General features: G+C 43.3%; 1 protein-coding gene across 2 annotated transcripts in view; it reads left to right on the forward strand.

Moving 5' to 3' along the window:
- The first annotated feature begins 2,065 nt into the window (after window positions 1-2,065).
- IREB2 (iron responsive element binding protein 2) overlaps window positions 2,066-16,522 on the forward strand; it is a 51,026-nt gene continuing 36,569 nt past the window's right edge. For both annotated transcript variants that reach the window (XR_014779477.1, XM_084782953.1), the window contains exons 1-2: window positions 2,066-2,259; window positions 3,608-3,697. Coding sequence is in view for 1 of the 2 variants with exons in the window: in XM_084782953.1 (XP_084639079.1) it covers window positions 2,241-2,259; window positions 3,608-3,697 (109 nt within the window). In the remaining variant the exon portion in view is untranslated. The remainder of the gene's footprint in view (window positions 2,260-3,607; window positions 3,698-16,522) is intronic.

Here is a 16,522-nt window from a genome sequence, read left to right on the forward strand (position 1 = left end):
ATAAAAACAATTGGTAAAAATTGTAAATTTGGTTGTAAACAATTTCAATGTTTGATTATAGAATATTAAAATGGTTTGATTATTCAGATGCATAAAATGTAAATATTAATAATATCATATCAATGTTAAATTTCTTGAATTTAATTGTCGTAGTGTGGTTGTATAAAAGACTGTCCTGAGGGGCTAGAAAGATGGTTCAGCAATTAAGAACACTTGCTGCTCTTATAAAATACTTCAATTCAAACCCCAGGGCCACAAACCAATTTTTGTTTTGTTTTTTGTTTTTTCAAGACAAAGTTTCTCTGTTACACAGAACCCTGGCTGTCCTGGACTCTCTTTGTAGACCAGGCTGGCCTGGAACTCATGGAGATCCACCTGCCTCTGCCTCCCAAGTACTGGGATTAAAGGAGTGCACCACCATTCTGGACTCCAACAAGCCACTTTTTAAAGCCCAAACTAAATAATATAAACCGTGGGATTGGAGAGGTGAGTTAGCGATTAGAAGCACTTGCTGCCTATGACTGTTGGTAAGTCCAGACCCAGATGCTCGACACCCTCTTCTGGCCTCCTTGGGCACGCGCACACACATGGCATGCACTGACATAGGTACTCACATAAACAAATCTTTAAGAAGCAAAGAAAACCTGAGTCTTAAAGAATGAGTAATGGCTAGCCCAACAGTGCACAGCAGTGTTCCAAGTCAAAAGAAAGAGATATTCTAGAGGTAATGGGCAATTCAGCAAGGCTTCCATTTGAATGGATTTCAAACCTCGAGTCAGTTTCTTGGTATCTGAGTTAGGTTACTGTGCCCTTCTTAGTTTGTTTCAGTATCATGAAGATGCTTAGGAGAATAGTCAGGCCCTAGAGACTCTTTGAGAAAATTGTCACAGTTGTCAAGACCAACGTGGTACCAAGAGAAATAACTAGAAACTAAATATATTAAGTGGACTTCTATCAATCATTTATGGAAGAGGGTGGAGTCAAGGACAGTGTGCTGGTTTGTGCTTGGGCAGCGGCATTCACCAGTGCAGGCAAAACAAAAGGACTTGCCGCTTGGGTGGTAGCGGGCACGATGATTGTTTTAGAGAGGTTTTGTGTATGAGGTGCCTGTGGTAAAAAGTATTAGGATATATTCCTCTAAGCTTTGGAGATGGGGTTTAAGAAGCGACTGCATATGAACGAATAACGGAAGCCAATAGAAAGGTGAAGTGAGCCAGAGAAAATGAAATCTGATGCAAAACATGTCATGAGGCAGAGCTAACGCCAGTACATCTAATAGCTGGGCAGAGTAAAGCCCTGGCAGAGTAGACCGAGATGCAGTAGGCTTAGCGGCATGAAGTACAGAATAGATTGGAGTTATGGGAGCTGATGGAGGATGTCTTGACAAAGGAAAAGAGCAGCTAAAGCGAGGTCCGGGAAATGTATTAGCAAATAAGTTATGCCTACCATGATCATGGGCATTTTGGGAAGTGGAAACCAGTGTGGGAAGGAATGGGAGTAGGGAAGAGGAGGGCAAAAGCAGACAACTCCAAAGAGTAAGCTAAGCAAGAGATAGCAGCAGACAGGGAAAATATAGGGATTCTCCATGGCTGGGGCTGAGGGGCTTAAAACACCATCACGATTAACTGCTGTTGAGAAGAGAAAGGTTGAAGTCATAGGAAAGTATGGACATTTTAATTCATTCAATTAGTGGGCTGCTTGTGTCCCATCAGCCCACGCATCTTCTCTGGAGAATGCACGAGTGGGTGCCCATCCACCACGGTTTAATAAAAGGCTTTACCATGCGTGGAGAACTTGAGTTCCAATCCTGTCTCTTTCCTCCAAAAGATACCCTGCAGACATTGCTGGAACTCAAACCCTCATAAAACATTTATGGGCTACAACAAAGTAACGGACCCTATGGGGTCTTGTCGTCAAAGATACTGCCTCCCTGAGCTCCGCCCCGCCCCGTTCCAACTCCGCTCCGGAGAATAGCCGACTGCGCAGAGACCCGCCTACCAGCTAGCTCCGCCCCCTCTCTTTCTTTGTTTCGCCGGTTCCAAGATCTCGCGAGAATTATCCGGCAAATCCCGCGAGCACGGACCCCGGTCCAGTTCTGCGGCTCTCGCGGTGTTTGCGTGAGACTGCTTCCTTCCTCCTTCCCCTGCCAGTCCTCCAGCCTTCCTCCCTATCTTCCCGGCCTGGCCACCCCCTCCTTCCCCCGCCGTTCCCCTCCCCGCGGGATAATATGGTCTCCGGCGATGGACTCCCCAAGTGCAGGTCAGTGCCTGGCCGCCGCCTTAGCGCTGGGTGCTGGAGGCGTGCGCTGCCGTCCGCCGTGTCCCTTGCTTTTCTTTTTTTTTTTTTTTTTTTTACGGTCACCCGGGGGGCACCCCGGGCCCTCAGGGCTTGATCATTCTTCCCCGACCCCGGGGCCTCGGCCCCGTAAGCCGGGCCTCCCCGCTCATCAGCGGGGGGCTAATTCCGCCACTGGCCGGGGGCCGCTGCTTGATGTATCGGCAGCCTGCAGGTCCTCGGGAGTAACTGCTCCCGGCACGGACAAGCCCACATCTTCCCTGCCCGCCCCTCTTTTGTGAGCATTGAGGTTTGGGAAGACCTCGATCCCCTTGTTTAGGTTTCACGCCGCTGGTTCTTGGCACTCAGCAGCCTGGAGTCTCTATTTGTTTCTGAAAGTGGAGTGATGGGCTGTCGAGGCTGAACGTTAGCCGGTTCCCAGATTATTTATTGCAGTCTCCTCCCCCATCCGCCTCCCTCTACAAAAGAAAAACACTATCCATTCCGAGTGGACCACGCTTATCTTTTCTGGTTTTGGAGGAAGATCTTAGCAATGTTGAGGGGTCCCCGCCCATCCACGTAATGAGTCTGCACAATGAATCTTTTTCAACCCCAAGGTTGCCTCACCCTTTCCCACAACACTAAGAGTGGGGGCATGTTCAATTAGGGCATAATCATATGAGCATGTCTCATAGGAGAATGTAATGTACCAATTTATCTAGATATTTTGATGGCCACTTTTAAAAAAATCTTCAGTGTTCTAACTATCGTTGAAATGTTAATTGTGTTGCTTCTTTTGAAACCCTAAGAATAGTTTTCTCAAAGCATTCTCTCTGTAGTTAAGCAATTTTCAGGCCATGTTTTCTGAATGCTTGCACAAAATCTAAATCACTCTTACGGTCTCCTTCTAGACATTTAACATATTTAAGATTGAAAAGCCATTAGGTGGGCATGGTGGCTCATGTCTATAATCCTAGAGTTCAGCACACAGAGGGAGGATGATTACCTCTGGTTTGAGGCCCTCCTGGGATGCCCAGTGAGTTTAAGCCCCTGTGGGCTACAGTAGCACAGCCAGCCTCAATGGACAAACTAGTAAATTATCTTCCTAGTTTTCTGCTTGGCACTCTCCCACTATGGCGGAGGCTAGCCCATGTCTCTAGTGTGGAACAGTCAGCCTGTCGGTCACTGCAGCCAAACTTCAAGTGCTTAGTAGGCACTGTGCTGCCTTACAAAATATACAACATTTCCATTGAGTACATTTATAGGTATTTTCCTTTGGATAAGATACTTGGTAACTGTATTTAATGAAAGGTTTGTTCTTTTCTTCTTCCAGGATACACCTTTGAGTACCTGATTGAAACATTAAGTGGCAATTCTCATAAGAAGTTCTTCAATGTACCTAAACTTGGAGGCACCAAATATGGTAATGCTGCTTTACATTTTTCTTGGGCATTAGTTCCTAGTAATTATAATGCATTGGTCAAGCTGAGCTGAAGATATTTTAACTTATTTCTACCACACGGCAACAGGCTCACCTACTCATATTTACAAAGCTTCCTTTGGGACTTCTGGGTGAGGAAAACAGAAGCCCCTACCTTGATTTCCCCTTTACAACTTTTAGTTAGTGGTACAGTCTTCCTCTCCACCCCACAAAGAAACTAATCTATTAAAAAAACAAAATGAAACAATATTCTATAGTGACTTAATGTATATGTTAACTTTTTCAAGTGGTCAGTTCTTCCACTTCTTTTCTTTTCCTTTTTTATTTTATTTTATTTTCAAGGCAGGGTTTCTCTGTAGAACTTGGCTATCCTATTACTCTGTAGAATAGGCTGGCCTCAAACTCAGAGATCCACCTGCTTCTGCCTCCCAGGTGCTAAGATCGAAGGCATGAACACCACCGCCCAGTACGTCTGGTTATTCTTTATACCGTCTTCAAACAGAATCACCAACTGAACTTGCTAGTTGGAATTGTTCATCAATAATAGGTGTGGTTCTCAGACACTTTGGTAAACATTTTCACATTCCCTAATCAGGATCAGACCTTTCATCAGATCCTCAAGAATGTATGTGGTTAACTTCTTGGCCATTGGATGGATGGAGTCTTTTTCTTTTTATTTATTTATTTATTTTGTGGAGTCTTAACTTTGATTTTCAGTTGTCTTTTGTTTTGAGACAGGGTTTATAAGTGGCCCAGGTTGGCCTTGAGCTGTCTTTCCTGTCTCAGCCTCCTAAATGGTGGTATTGAAAGAATGCTCTCCTAAGCTCAGCTTTTGACTTCATTAAAAGTTGAGTAACTTTTCCAAGCAGACCAGAGAACAGAGAACCTGTTTGGAAGATGGTTGCTAGTGAACTTTTCTAATAACACTTTAATTAAAAAAAAAAAAAATGCATGGCCAGCCTTATACAATTTGGAGAGAGATTTTCTCTAATCTTGTTTTTTCTTCCTTTATAAGTAACTACAGATTTTTATGCACTTAAATATTCTACACTGTCATGTACAATGTGTCGGTGTGCACTGTGAGATGGTGTAGGTATGCTTTAGTATCTTAGAAGGTCCCTGTCTTAAAATTAGATTGCTCTTAAAAAATAATTCCCTAGAGCAATAGCAGCCTTCATACCTTGCAGTGATTTATATTGATAAGGTAGGTTCGTTATTTTCTTGCACTTTGTCTTTCATTTATTTTATTTTGTATTGGTTTTAGACAATTGTTTACCAAAAAAGCCATGGGGCGATGACTGGGTGGGTAAAAGGCTTGCCACTTGAGCATGAGGACTGAGTGCAGCTTGCCTCCAGCACCTGCACACCAAGCTCATCGTAGTCCTGTATGTAACCCCAGCTGCGGTGTGCGGAGGCAGACACAGGCAGGCCGTTGGCTCGCTTGCCCAGCCAAGCTAACCACGGTGGCAAGCTCTCTAGGTGAGAGAACCAATCTCCCAAAAAACAAGGTGGAGAGACAGGTGCATCACACACACACACACACACACACACCAGGTTTTTCATAAACTCTTTTCTTCAAAATAACTTGATTCTGTTTAGTTACTTTTCTGTTGCTGTGATAAGATACCATGACCAAGACAACTTTTAGAAAAAGGTTTATTTGGGGCTTAAGTTTCAAAGGTTTAGATTCCATAACCATCATGGCAGCAGTGAGGCAGGAAGATATAGTGTTGGTGCAGTAGCTAAGAAGTTCACATGTTGAGACACAACCATAATTCAGAAAGCACTAGTGCTGGCTCCAGTCTTTTGAAACCTGAAAACCTGTCCCCAACAAGGCCATAGCTGCTAATTCTTCCCAAACATTCATTGAGTGGGGACCAAGTATTAAAGTATATGAGCCTATGGGGGCCATTCTCAATTTAAGCCACCACATTGGCCTCAAACGATTCTGGGTTTTGATTTGTTTGGTTTTTGAGATAGAGTCATATGTAGCCCAGCCTATTCTGGTATTCACTGTGTAGCCCAGAATCAAAATTCTGACCCTCCTGCCTCTATCTCCCAAGTACTGAGGTTGCAGGTATGTGGTGCCCACACACTGCTAGGCAGTGCTAGGAGTCAAACCCAGGGCTCTTGCATGCTAATAAAACACTTTGCCAACTACATCACATCTTCATCCACTGTTGAATTATCATATCAGTATGGCCTTTTTTAGTACCTACCCTTGCTTCCAAATAATTGAAACAGAGACCTATTATATTTATTCAACAAGTTTTTGGTTGGTTTGGTTTGGTTTTTTGAGACAGGGTCTCTCTGTGTAGCCTTGGCTGTCCTGGACTCACTTTGTAGACCAGGCTGGCCTCGAACTCACAGTGATCCGCCTGCCTCTGCCTCCCAAGTGTATTCAACAAGTTTTTAAGTTCTGAAATTGGATAGCTACTCATCTATTCTGACCCAGTTATGCTAGTCTGGCTGCCTCCCAGCCACGTGCTCTTTTTACTTGCCATCCTAGCCTTGCCTTAGCCTTCTTTACACAACATTGATAGAGGAGATTCTTCATATAAATGACAATGGCCATTTCCCTGACTTCAACCAGATGGGGGTGAGGGGAGCAGGCACAGAGATCAGCATCTGTATGCATGGTGTACAACAACCTATCTCCCAACAATCCATGTAAGAATTTTTTTTAATGTTTTTTTGAGACAAGATTTCTCTTTGTATTCTTGGTTGTCCTGGACTCACTTTGTAGATCAGGCTGGCCTTGAGCTCACAGCATCACCATGCCTGGCCCATATAAGAATTTTTTAACCCAATTTTTAACCCAGGTTTTTTTTACTTGAGAATAAATATTTTTATGGATAATTTATGAAATGGCCTATAACCACAGAATCAATAGAGAATCAAGAGCAATTGTAATGGGGAAGACAGTGAAGAGACTGGCTAGGTTAGATTATATATTTTTTAAGTTAGTATGAAGCCTCAAGCCCTTTATTTTAGGTTATCTTACTATCTTTTTTCCTTCCTAACTACTTACTTACTTACTTACTTTTTTGGTTGGGGAGGTTGTTTATTTTTCAAAACAGAGTTTTTCTGTGTAGTCTTGGCTGTCTCGGACCTTGTAGACCAGACTGGCCTTGAACTCACAAAGATCCATCTGCCTCTGCCCCCCTGAGTGCTGAGATTACAGGCATTTGTCAGACTACTTACTTTCTTAACCATCGTAAATAGAAATATAGCTAGCACTATATGTTCATAACTGTACCTTGTTAGCCTGGCATAATGGCACATCAATGTCAAGAGATCATGGGTTCAAGGCCAACCTGTCTCCATACACCAAGGGCTGAGGATGTAGCTTAGTGTTAGAGCATGCACAAAGCCCTGAATTGTATCCTCAGCACTAGGAAAACAAAACAAAATGAAAACCAACTCATGAATTACAATCTCTGAGAAAAATCAGTACTTAACATTTTAGGAGAGTTTTGTGGTCTATAAGAATTGCAAACAAGATAAGGCCTTCACAGATGAAATAGAAAGTCACTTTTTTTTTTTTTAAGACAAGGTTTCCCTGTGTAACAGTCCTGGCTGACCTGGAACTCGTTCTATAAAAGAGGTTGGCCTCAAACTCATAGAGATCCTCTTGCCTCTGCCTCCTAAGTGCTGGGATTAAAGGCATGTGCCACCATGCCCGGCAAAAGTCACATATTTATAGGCATATAAAAAGCGTGAATGTTCTTACAATGAAAATACAATGTGTATCGTTTTGTGACCTGTTTTCACTTAATATATTATGCACATCTTTCCATGTAATTCAATACAAGTATTCCTGCTATCTAAGTCTGCTTGGTTTCTGAGTCAGGGAGTGTGAGTTCCAGTAGAAAGGGCTAGCTGTGCTTTGCTACAGCATTTAATGGCTACACAATACAGTTGCTTGCTTTCTCTGCTTACTCCCCCCACCTCCTGCAGATGGAACACAGGGCCTTAACACACTTTAGACAAATGTGATTCCATTGGTCTACATCTCTGGCTTCTAACACACACACACACACACACACACACACACACACACACACACACTAGTGTTCCTACCACCTTCATCACATACTTACAGTTTCCAGACATACAAAGATAGCAGAGGAAAAGTATAATCTTATCAAAAGCAGTCTGATCCAGAGGCTGCCTGGTCTTGTTGTTTCTGTTTGGTTTTTTACTGTCTACCTTTGTCTTCTTCTATATAACTCAGGGTTAGCTCCCTGTGCTAACTTTGAATAATTCCCAGTATGACCCCTTGACTATTCTTTGTGTATCTCTGGGTACTTTTCCACCTATTGCTTTAACTGAATTTGTCAGTTTTCCTTCCTGATCCAGTTATCCTTCTGGAAGGGTGTGTTTTCTCTAATCTTGTCTTTTACTTGGACTCTGGAAAGGGTTGAGGGTTGGGTAAGTGGTGAAACAGTTTACTTACAGTTTGTATCCATAGTATATATATAGAATATTTCTAAAGATTACCTAATGTGATTCTGTAGATACCAGGGACAATTCTACATTTAACCTGGTACATTACATTCAAGAGTTTGAATTTGGCTTTTGCTTGACTCTTCGATGATAAGAAAGTGACAGTAGCTAAACCAGAGTAGAATTTATTATGATGGTATTCAACTCCCAGGCCAATTAAATCTGGTTGTCTCCTAAGAAATTAGACAGTGGGCCAGTGCTGAAGGTATTCTTTGTTTTTTCTTCCAGAGACTTCGTATTTCTGTCCTTTCTTCTCAAATTACTTGATTGACGACAAGCCTTCTATGTCTGCTTACTTTGTAAATAGCTCCAAATCCTAAATAAGAAACCTCAGTCCCTAGCTTAGGCTTTTGCTGTTTTTATTCCTTCCTAGGACGGTTTTTACTCAGCTCAGGCTGGCCTTGAACTCTTTACTTAACTGAAGATGACTTTGAACTTCTGAACCTCCTACCTCCACTTCCTCAGTGCTAGGATGATAGGCCTGTTGTTCGTGTGGTTCAGGAGAACAAGCCCAGGTTATGTGGTTGGTAAGCACATTCAGCTGCAGCTGAGTCCCGTCCCCAATCCTGTATTGCCCGGTCTGCCCGCAGCCATTTAGCCTCTTAGACCTACACCTAAGTTATTGCTCACAAGGATATCTATGGTTCCTGAGTTTATTTCAGCAGTGTGACAAGTTAGCATACTTTCTTAGCTTAAATTGCCAATATCTTTTAAAAGATTAACTTTCTAGATTCATAGAATTGTAGAAATTCCACTGGGAAGCAACGTCTGTCTGTCTCAAAACCCTGTTTAGTTCATCCAGCTTACATTCATTGAGTACTCACGTATTTCTGGCAAACAAGAGCTAGCCAACATAGCGTTGTTGTTTTGAAGAATGCAGTTTTCTATGGAAATGTGTGAGAAAGGTATTTAAGGGCATTAGTATGTTAGAACAATCTGGGTCTAGTCAAAAGGTAGAAAGTACTGGGCTTGGTAGTGCACGCCTTTAATCCTAGCACTTGGGAGTCTGAGGCAGGCACATTGCTGTGAGTTGGAGGCCAGCCTGGTCTACAACAAAGGAGTCCAGGATAGTCAAGGCTACACAGAGAAACCCAGTCTTAAGGGGGGGAAAAGCACAACCAGAGGAGGGTATTTTTTTTAATCATTAACTGTGATAACTTTAATTAAAGAAACCAGAAAACTATATGGAGATGTAGAGTTAAGAGAAATGCCCAACTTGGAAGAGGCTCAAACTCTCTAAAGAGGATGTGGTTCTATATATTCCAAGAAGTTTGCTGGTTTGAGCCAGCTGATGCAGGTCTGGTGGTATAGACCAGCGGTTCATAACCTGTGGGTGGTGACCCCTTTTGGGGGTCAAGGACCTTTTCACAGGGGTTGCCGAACACGATCAAAGAGCACAGATATTTACATTATGGTTCACAACAGCAAACTTAGGGTTAGAAAATAGCAATGAAAATATTGTATGGTTGGGCTTGCCATAACATGAGGAACTGTGGTAAAAGGTTGAAGCATTAGGGAGGTTGAGAACCGTTGTGCTAGACTATAATCCACCCTCCGAAGAACATGGCCAAGCAGTCAATAGTCAGTGATGTGCATGTGCTTTAGGAGAGCAGGTGATGGTAGAGGCAGGAGTCTTTCAGAGCTTATGGGCCATGTAAGGATTTGAAGACAAAGTAGGTCTTAACTCGTAACATCTCCAGGAAGTTTCCAGGTAGAGTCTAGGCTCTAGCATGGGAACAAGAGGCTTTCTTTGTAGTGATGCCTCCTTAGTACAGGGCCTGGCAGTGTTGAGGCCCTTGGGTGGCACTGAGAGGCACCAGTTCTCATGTTGAGAAGACCATGCTGAAATTGACAGCTATGTTTTTGCTGTTTTAATAATCTGTAGAACATACTTGGAAGATCTTTGTCTTAGTGTTCTATTGCTGTGAAGAGACACCATGACCAAGGCAGTTCTTATAAAAGAAAAGCGTTTAACTGTGGGCTTGCCTACAGTTTCAGAGGTTTAGTCCACAGTCGTTATGACAGGGAGCATGGCAGCATGCAGGCAGACGTGGTGCTGGAAAAGTAGCTGAGAGTTCTACATGCTGATCCATAGGCAGAGAGACTGGGTCTGGCATGGGCTTCTGAAATCATAAATCTTACCCTCCGTTACATACCTCTCTTGATTCTTCTTCTAATCCTTTCAAACAGCGCCACTCTCAGGTGACTAAGCACTCAGGTATATGAGCCTGTGGGGGCCATTCTTATTCAGACCACCGCAGCCAGAACAGCTAACTGAACCATAACAACTCAAACATTGCCAGACAGTGTAGCACTGGATGATTGGCAGTTATGTTTATTTTGTTTTTGAAATAGGGTCTCACTACATAGCTGTCCTGAGACTCACTATGTAGATCAGACAGGCCTTGAGCTCAAGAGATTCGCTTGCCTCTGTCTCCCAAGTGCTGGGACTAAAGGCATGTGCCACTATGCCTGCCACTTACTATTTTGTTTTTGAGAAATGTCTGCTGAGTGCCCACATTTAAATAGCCATGACTTGTGAGTTGTTCCTTCAAGTGAAAACTTCTTGAAAAAAAAGTGACTGATTAATTTAACTTTCAACTCTAATAGTATCACTGATGTTTTTCGCCAGGCAATTACTGTAATTTTCTAAAGATTATTTTTTTTCTTTTTCCTGCCCTCTAAAGTTTATTTTTTAAGTAGCTTACAGGTAGCACATTTTCTTAGAGCTTTTTCATCCATTGCAGTCATTGTGCTTTGGTGTTAAGCAGTAAGGCTGTGTGTGTACTTTGTCACCGAGATTAAAAGATTTCAGCAGCTAAATTTTAAGAAATCAACACCCTGCTTCAGTGACATTCTTAAGTGAAACTAGTCTTTTGTGTGGTAAATCATGCAAGCAATAGTACAATTTGGTGTCACTGCCTTGTGTCATCAAGCACGCAGTTTTAGCTTTTGTCCTATTGCTGTTTTGAGATAGGGGTCTCACTGTAGTCCATGATAGCTTTGAACTCGGAAATTCTGCCTCAGTTTCCTGAGTGTGGGGATGACAGGCATGAGCTGTGTGAACCCAGCTTCACCACTGGTTTTAAGCCATCGTTGGCTTGCGTGTCTCCATGTGTTAAGGTGCCTGGTGCCAAGCTTAGTGACCTGGGTTTGACCCCTGGGTCCCACATGGTAGGAGAGAACCAACTCTTGAAAGTTGTCCTCTGGCCGACACAGTCACACTTGGGCACATATATTCCTCTTCCCCCAACAGTTAATTGGGAGTGTGGGAATCACTGGAAAGGTAAAAATGTTAACAAGGAAAAAACAAAACAATGTCTCTGCTGACCTTAGAGCTGGTCTGAAAGGATCTCAGAATCTCAAGAGTCCTGGGACCGTATTTTTGAAAGCGTTAGTGTGGCTCAGACATGAAGGTTGACAAGAGTTTGGACTATGAGTGGCGATATGGCAGGAGCACTGCTGCACATCTGGTCGTGGGGGCACACACCTTTAATCCCAGCATTCAGGAGGCAGAGGCAGGGGAGTCTCTGTGAGTTCAAGGCTATCCTGGTCTACAAAGCAAGTTCCAGGACAGCCAGGGCTACACAGAGAAACCCTGCCTTGAAAAAAACAAAAAGGACAATGCTTCTTTTTCAAACTCCTTTTACTGGGATTGAACCTAAGACTTGGAGTGTGCTAGGTAAGCACTCACTAAACTCTTCAACCCTTCCTTCATTTTTTATTTTGAGTTAAGATCTCAATAAGTTGACCACACTGGCCTTGAACTCGTGATCTTGCCTCAGCCTCCTGAGCAGCTGGGTTTACAGACTTGTGCACAGTTCCAGATGTGATGCTTTTGTTGACATAGATGTCTGAATGAATGGTAGTGATAGGAAGTAAAAGCAAAGTGGAAATCACTTGAGTGGAACCTTACGAGTAGGTGTTAGCAGGCATGTTTTGACGCTTAGAAGACCAATCTGGTCTGCAGAAAATATTTTTGGGTTATTGGTGCAGTGGAGTGGGTTAGATTCCCACGCAGGAGAGAGTGCTGTAAGGTGGATAGAGAGGCATGCTCAGAGCCACGGGGACAGCTAGGACCCTCTAGAACCAGCCCTGATGTGTGAGAATAAGCCTGGGTAAGAGCTCCAGTAAAGACTGGCTAGGAAGTTGACGACATCTATGTTGATCTCCTAACAGGTCGACGTTGACCGTGGTTAGTATATGAAGCTAAGATTGAGTGGAACTTGAATCTTGAAGCATATCTATTTGCTCTAAAGCAGTAGTTCTCAACCTTCCTGGTGTTGTAGCCCTTTAATAAAGCTTCTCATGTTGTGGTGACCTCCAGCCATAAGACTTTTCGTTGCTACTTCATAACTGTAGTTAAAATTGTTTCTTTGTTTGTTTTTTGACACAGGATTTCTCGTGTAGTTCTGGCTGTCCTGGCTCGCTTTGTAGACCAGGCTGGCCTCGAATTCACAGAGATCTGCCTGCCTCTGCCTCCTGAGTGCTGAGATTAAAGGTGTGTGCCACCCCGCCTAGCTGTTTTTTATTTTACGTGCATTGGTGTGTTGCCTACATGTATGTCTGTTGAGCGAGTTGGGTCTGCTGGAGCTAGAGTTACAGACAGTTGTGAGCTGCCGTGTGGGTGCTGGGAATTGAACCCAGGGCCTCTGGAAGAGCAGCCAGTAAATGCTCTCAGTCACTGAGCCGTCTCTTCAGACCCTATAAAGTCAGGCTACTTTCATGAATTATAAATATTTTTGGAAATAGAGGTTTGTAAAAGGGGTCACAACCGACAGATTGAGACGTGCTTTTAAGGCCAGTCACTGTATAGACATCTCCATGAGCATAGCTTGAAACAAAGGAAATTGGTGCCTCTTGGCAAGTCAGTTAGAAGGCATAGAAAATTCTTTTTAAACAACGTGCTGAGGAGAAAATTACAGAGAACTGTTGTGTGAGTCTGTAGGAAAAGTTGTTTCAAGAGGAATTTCTTAACTTTGCTGAGAGGCTATTAGAATTAAAAGCCAGGTGCTGTGGTACATCCCTATAATCCCAGCACTCTGGAGGCAGAGGCAGATGGATCTCTGTGAGTTTGAGGCCAGCTTGGTCTACAAAGTGAGTTCAAGACAGCAAGGGCTTGTTACACAGGCTTGTCAACCCTGTCTTGAACAAAACAAAATAACAACAAAACCCTCTTAACTAGGTATGGTAGGTGTGATATCAAAGTCAAAAATGAGTATTAGGGAGGATAGGGAGAAACAGAAACCTCATTCACTGCTGGTGGGAATATAAAAGGATACCACCACTTTGGAAGAGAGTTGGACTGTTTCTTTAAAAGTTAGGGGTTTGGGAATGTGGCTCAGTGGTAATGTGTTTGCTCAGCACATACAAGTCCCAGGTTTCAACCCTCAGCACCAGTGAACAAGTGGTTAAGCATAAATTCATCATATGACCTAGCTATTGTATTTGTGTAGTGTTCTTTTTTTAAAAAAAAGTTTGTGAGCCCGGAGCATGATGGCGTACGCCTTTAATCTCAGCACTCGGGTCACAGAGGCAGGCAGATCGCTGTGAGTTCAAGGCCAGCCTGGACTACAAAGCAAGTCCAGGACAGCCGAGGCTACACAGAGAAACCATGTCCCGAAAAGCCAAAAAAAAAAAAAAAAAAAAAGGATATTTTGCCTACATTTATGTCTGTGCACCATGTGTGCCTGTTGCCTGTCAAGGCCAGAGGAAAGTGTTGGATCCCTTGGAGTTGGAGTCACAGATGATTGTGAGCAGCAGTCTGTGAGTGCTAGGAATTGAACTGAGTTCCTCTGCAACTCAGTACTCTTAACTGCCAAGCCCTGTACATAGTATGCTTATCTATCTACCCAAGAAAAATTAAAGTGTGTGATCTTAGGAAGTATTGTTCAAAGACCTAAAGATTGTACAACCTAAATGTCCTCCAGTTGGTAAACTGAAGCACATTTTGGTGTGTAATGGAGCACCACTTAGTAAAAGAAAGTTAACTATTAAAGATACCTAAGTTAGGTGGTCATGGCATATGCCTTTGATCCCAGCATTCAGGAGGCAGAGAGGCAGGTGGGTCTCTGAGTTCGAGGACAGCCAGGAACACACAGAGAAACCTTGTCTGGGGTGGGGTGGGGTGGGGGAGGGCCACCATAATATAGAAGGGATAAACCTTAAAAACATATTAGGTGGCAAAGAAAAAGCCAGACACAAAAGATGTTTTTGCATTGTCCCATTTGTCAAGAAAAGATGCAAATAGATTTCCTGGTAGAGAATCCTAGAAGGTGTGAGCAGCCCCTGTAGCAATATTTCCTGGGTCTTGGGTGGAGATGGACCCTTTTTCTCCTTTTTCTAGCTTAGCATTGGGGCCACTATGCTGTTGCAATAGTCACCCTGCAGTTTGACTGGTTGAGTCTCTACAGTAACCACCACCCACTGCAAAAAGTTGAAAAGGACAGAAAAGGCAGTCTGACAGGCATATAACATCTGTTTAAAAAAGCAATAGCAGCAGCCTCCCCACCAGGGCATATAGCCTCCGCAGCCACAGGTCTTTGTCCTGGCCTACAGACCTAACATGGGCTCTTTCTTATAGAGTAGGCTTTAAATCAAATCAGAAATCAGTGGCAGCCAGCGCCACTATTTACTAGAGGCATATTGCATGTACAGTGCTCAGGGTACACACCCCAGCAGGTATATCAGTGACAGTTTCCACAGTAGCCTACGTAGCGCCAGATACGGAGAAGGAGCATTTGTTTCAGTTCCAGTTTCGTTTCTTCATATGCTGCAGCTAAGGCAGCCCCAAGGACTTATCTACTGGCTGTAACCAACAGGAGTGGTGATAGCTTTTATGGCTTGGGCCTGTCTGACCAGCAGCTTATAAGGAGATAACCTGCTCTTGGCATATTTTTAAATAATAATGGCTTCTGGACATTCACTTTTCCATCCATGTAGAGTTTTTTAAAACTCTGTAACTGCTGATTTTACTGTTCTTTGTGATGTTCTTTTTTCAAAACTAAGACTCTTAATGTCATGTAATGGAGTGTGTATGTTAGTTATATACATACATATGTATATATGATTTTACTTAACATATTTCTATCCATTGTTTCCCCCAAAACAGCCATCTTGGGTACAGCATCATGGATGAGAACTACCTTGGTTGACTTTCTGTAATGTAGTTATGAGCCATTCTGCTTTCTCACCGTGGGATGTTGCCATTGGGCTACGGTATCTCTCCATACCTCATGAACTAAATGATGTTGGCTTTTTCTATTCATCCTGCCCAGAGAAAGGGAGAGTGGTGCTTTGTCTTGTCTGCTGAACTTTTTGCTAGTTGAACCCTCAAGCAATCTCTACTCCCCAATATACTGTACAACTGACATACAATTTAAGTAGGAAAGAATAACTGCCCACTCCCAAGACAAACTTAGTCTTTCCAAGTGTGCCCTGACTTCTTGATGAATTGTTGCTTTTCTTCTCAAGTCTTCCAGAGGCTCATAAGCACTGCTTGGCTTCTTGTTAGTCTCCCCTCCCTCACCCCCAAGGAATATCAGCTCTGTACAAAGCAGGGCACATTTGCTTTCAAGATACCTAGAGAGGCCCCTTTATCTACTTTATCCTTCTTTCATCCTCTTTTGATTGCTGTAGCACTTTAAAAACCTGATTTGCATGTTCTAAGTCATTCAGATCCCCTAGAGCCTCTTCTGTTTCCTTAAGACAACATCTTACTATAGGGCTCAGCAAAGCCACTAAAACTCCATTCCTTAACTATCTGTGTACACAATTTTATCAGGCCCAGTGAGCTGAGCATCAACACTGCCACTCACTAGTCCAGTTCCTTCAGTAATGGCTGTCCTTTCTTGATTGCGTTCAGGGACTATTGTGCATGGGACTGAGCTATAACAGTGTGCTAGTGTGCGTCATGGTTTATGTTAGTATATCTATGGGGCTCTGATTTTCTTTATTGTCTTAGTTTGGGTTTTATTGATGTGGAGAGACACCATGACCAAGGCAACTCTTCCTTCTTTCTTTCTTTGTTGTTTGTTTGTTTTTTCGAGGCAGGGTTTCTCTGTGTAGCCTTGGCTGTCCTGGACTCTTTTTGTAGACCAGGCTGCCCTTGAACTCACAGAGATCCACCTGCTTCTGCCTCCCGAGTGCTGGGATTAAAGACGTGCCCCACCACGCCTGGCTCCAAGGCAACTCTTACAATGGAAAATATTTAATTGGGGCTGGCTTATAGTTTCAGAGGTTTAGTCCATTATCATCATAGTGGGAAGCACGGCAGTGTCCAGGCAAACATGGTGCTGG

The sequence above is a fragment of the Acomys minous genome (assembly GCF_964271855.1).
Source record: "Acomys minous genome assembly, chromosome: 5".
In the NCBI taxonomy this organism is placed as follows: domain Eukaryota; kingdom Metazoa; phylum Chordata; class Mammalia; order Rodentia; family Muridae; genus Acomys; species Acomys minous.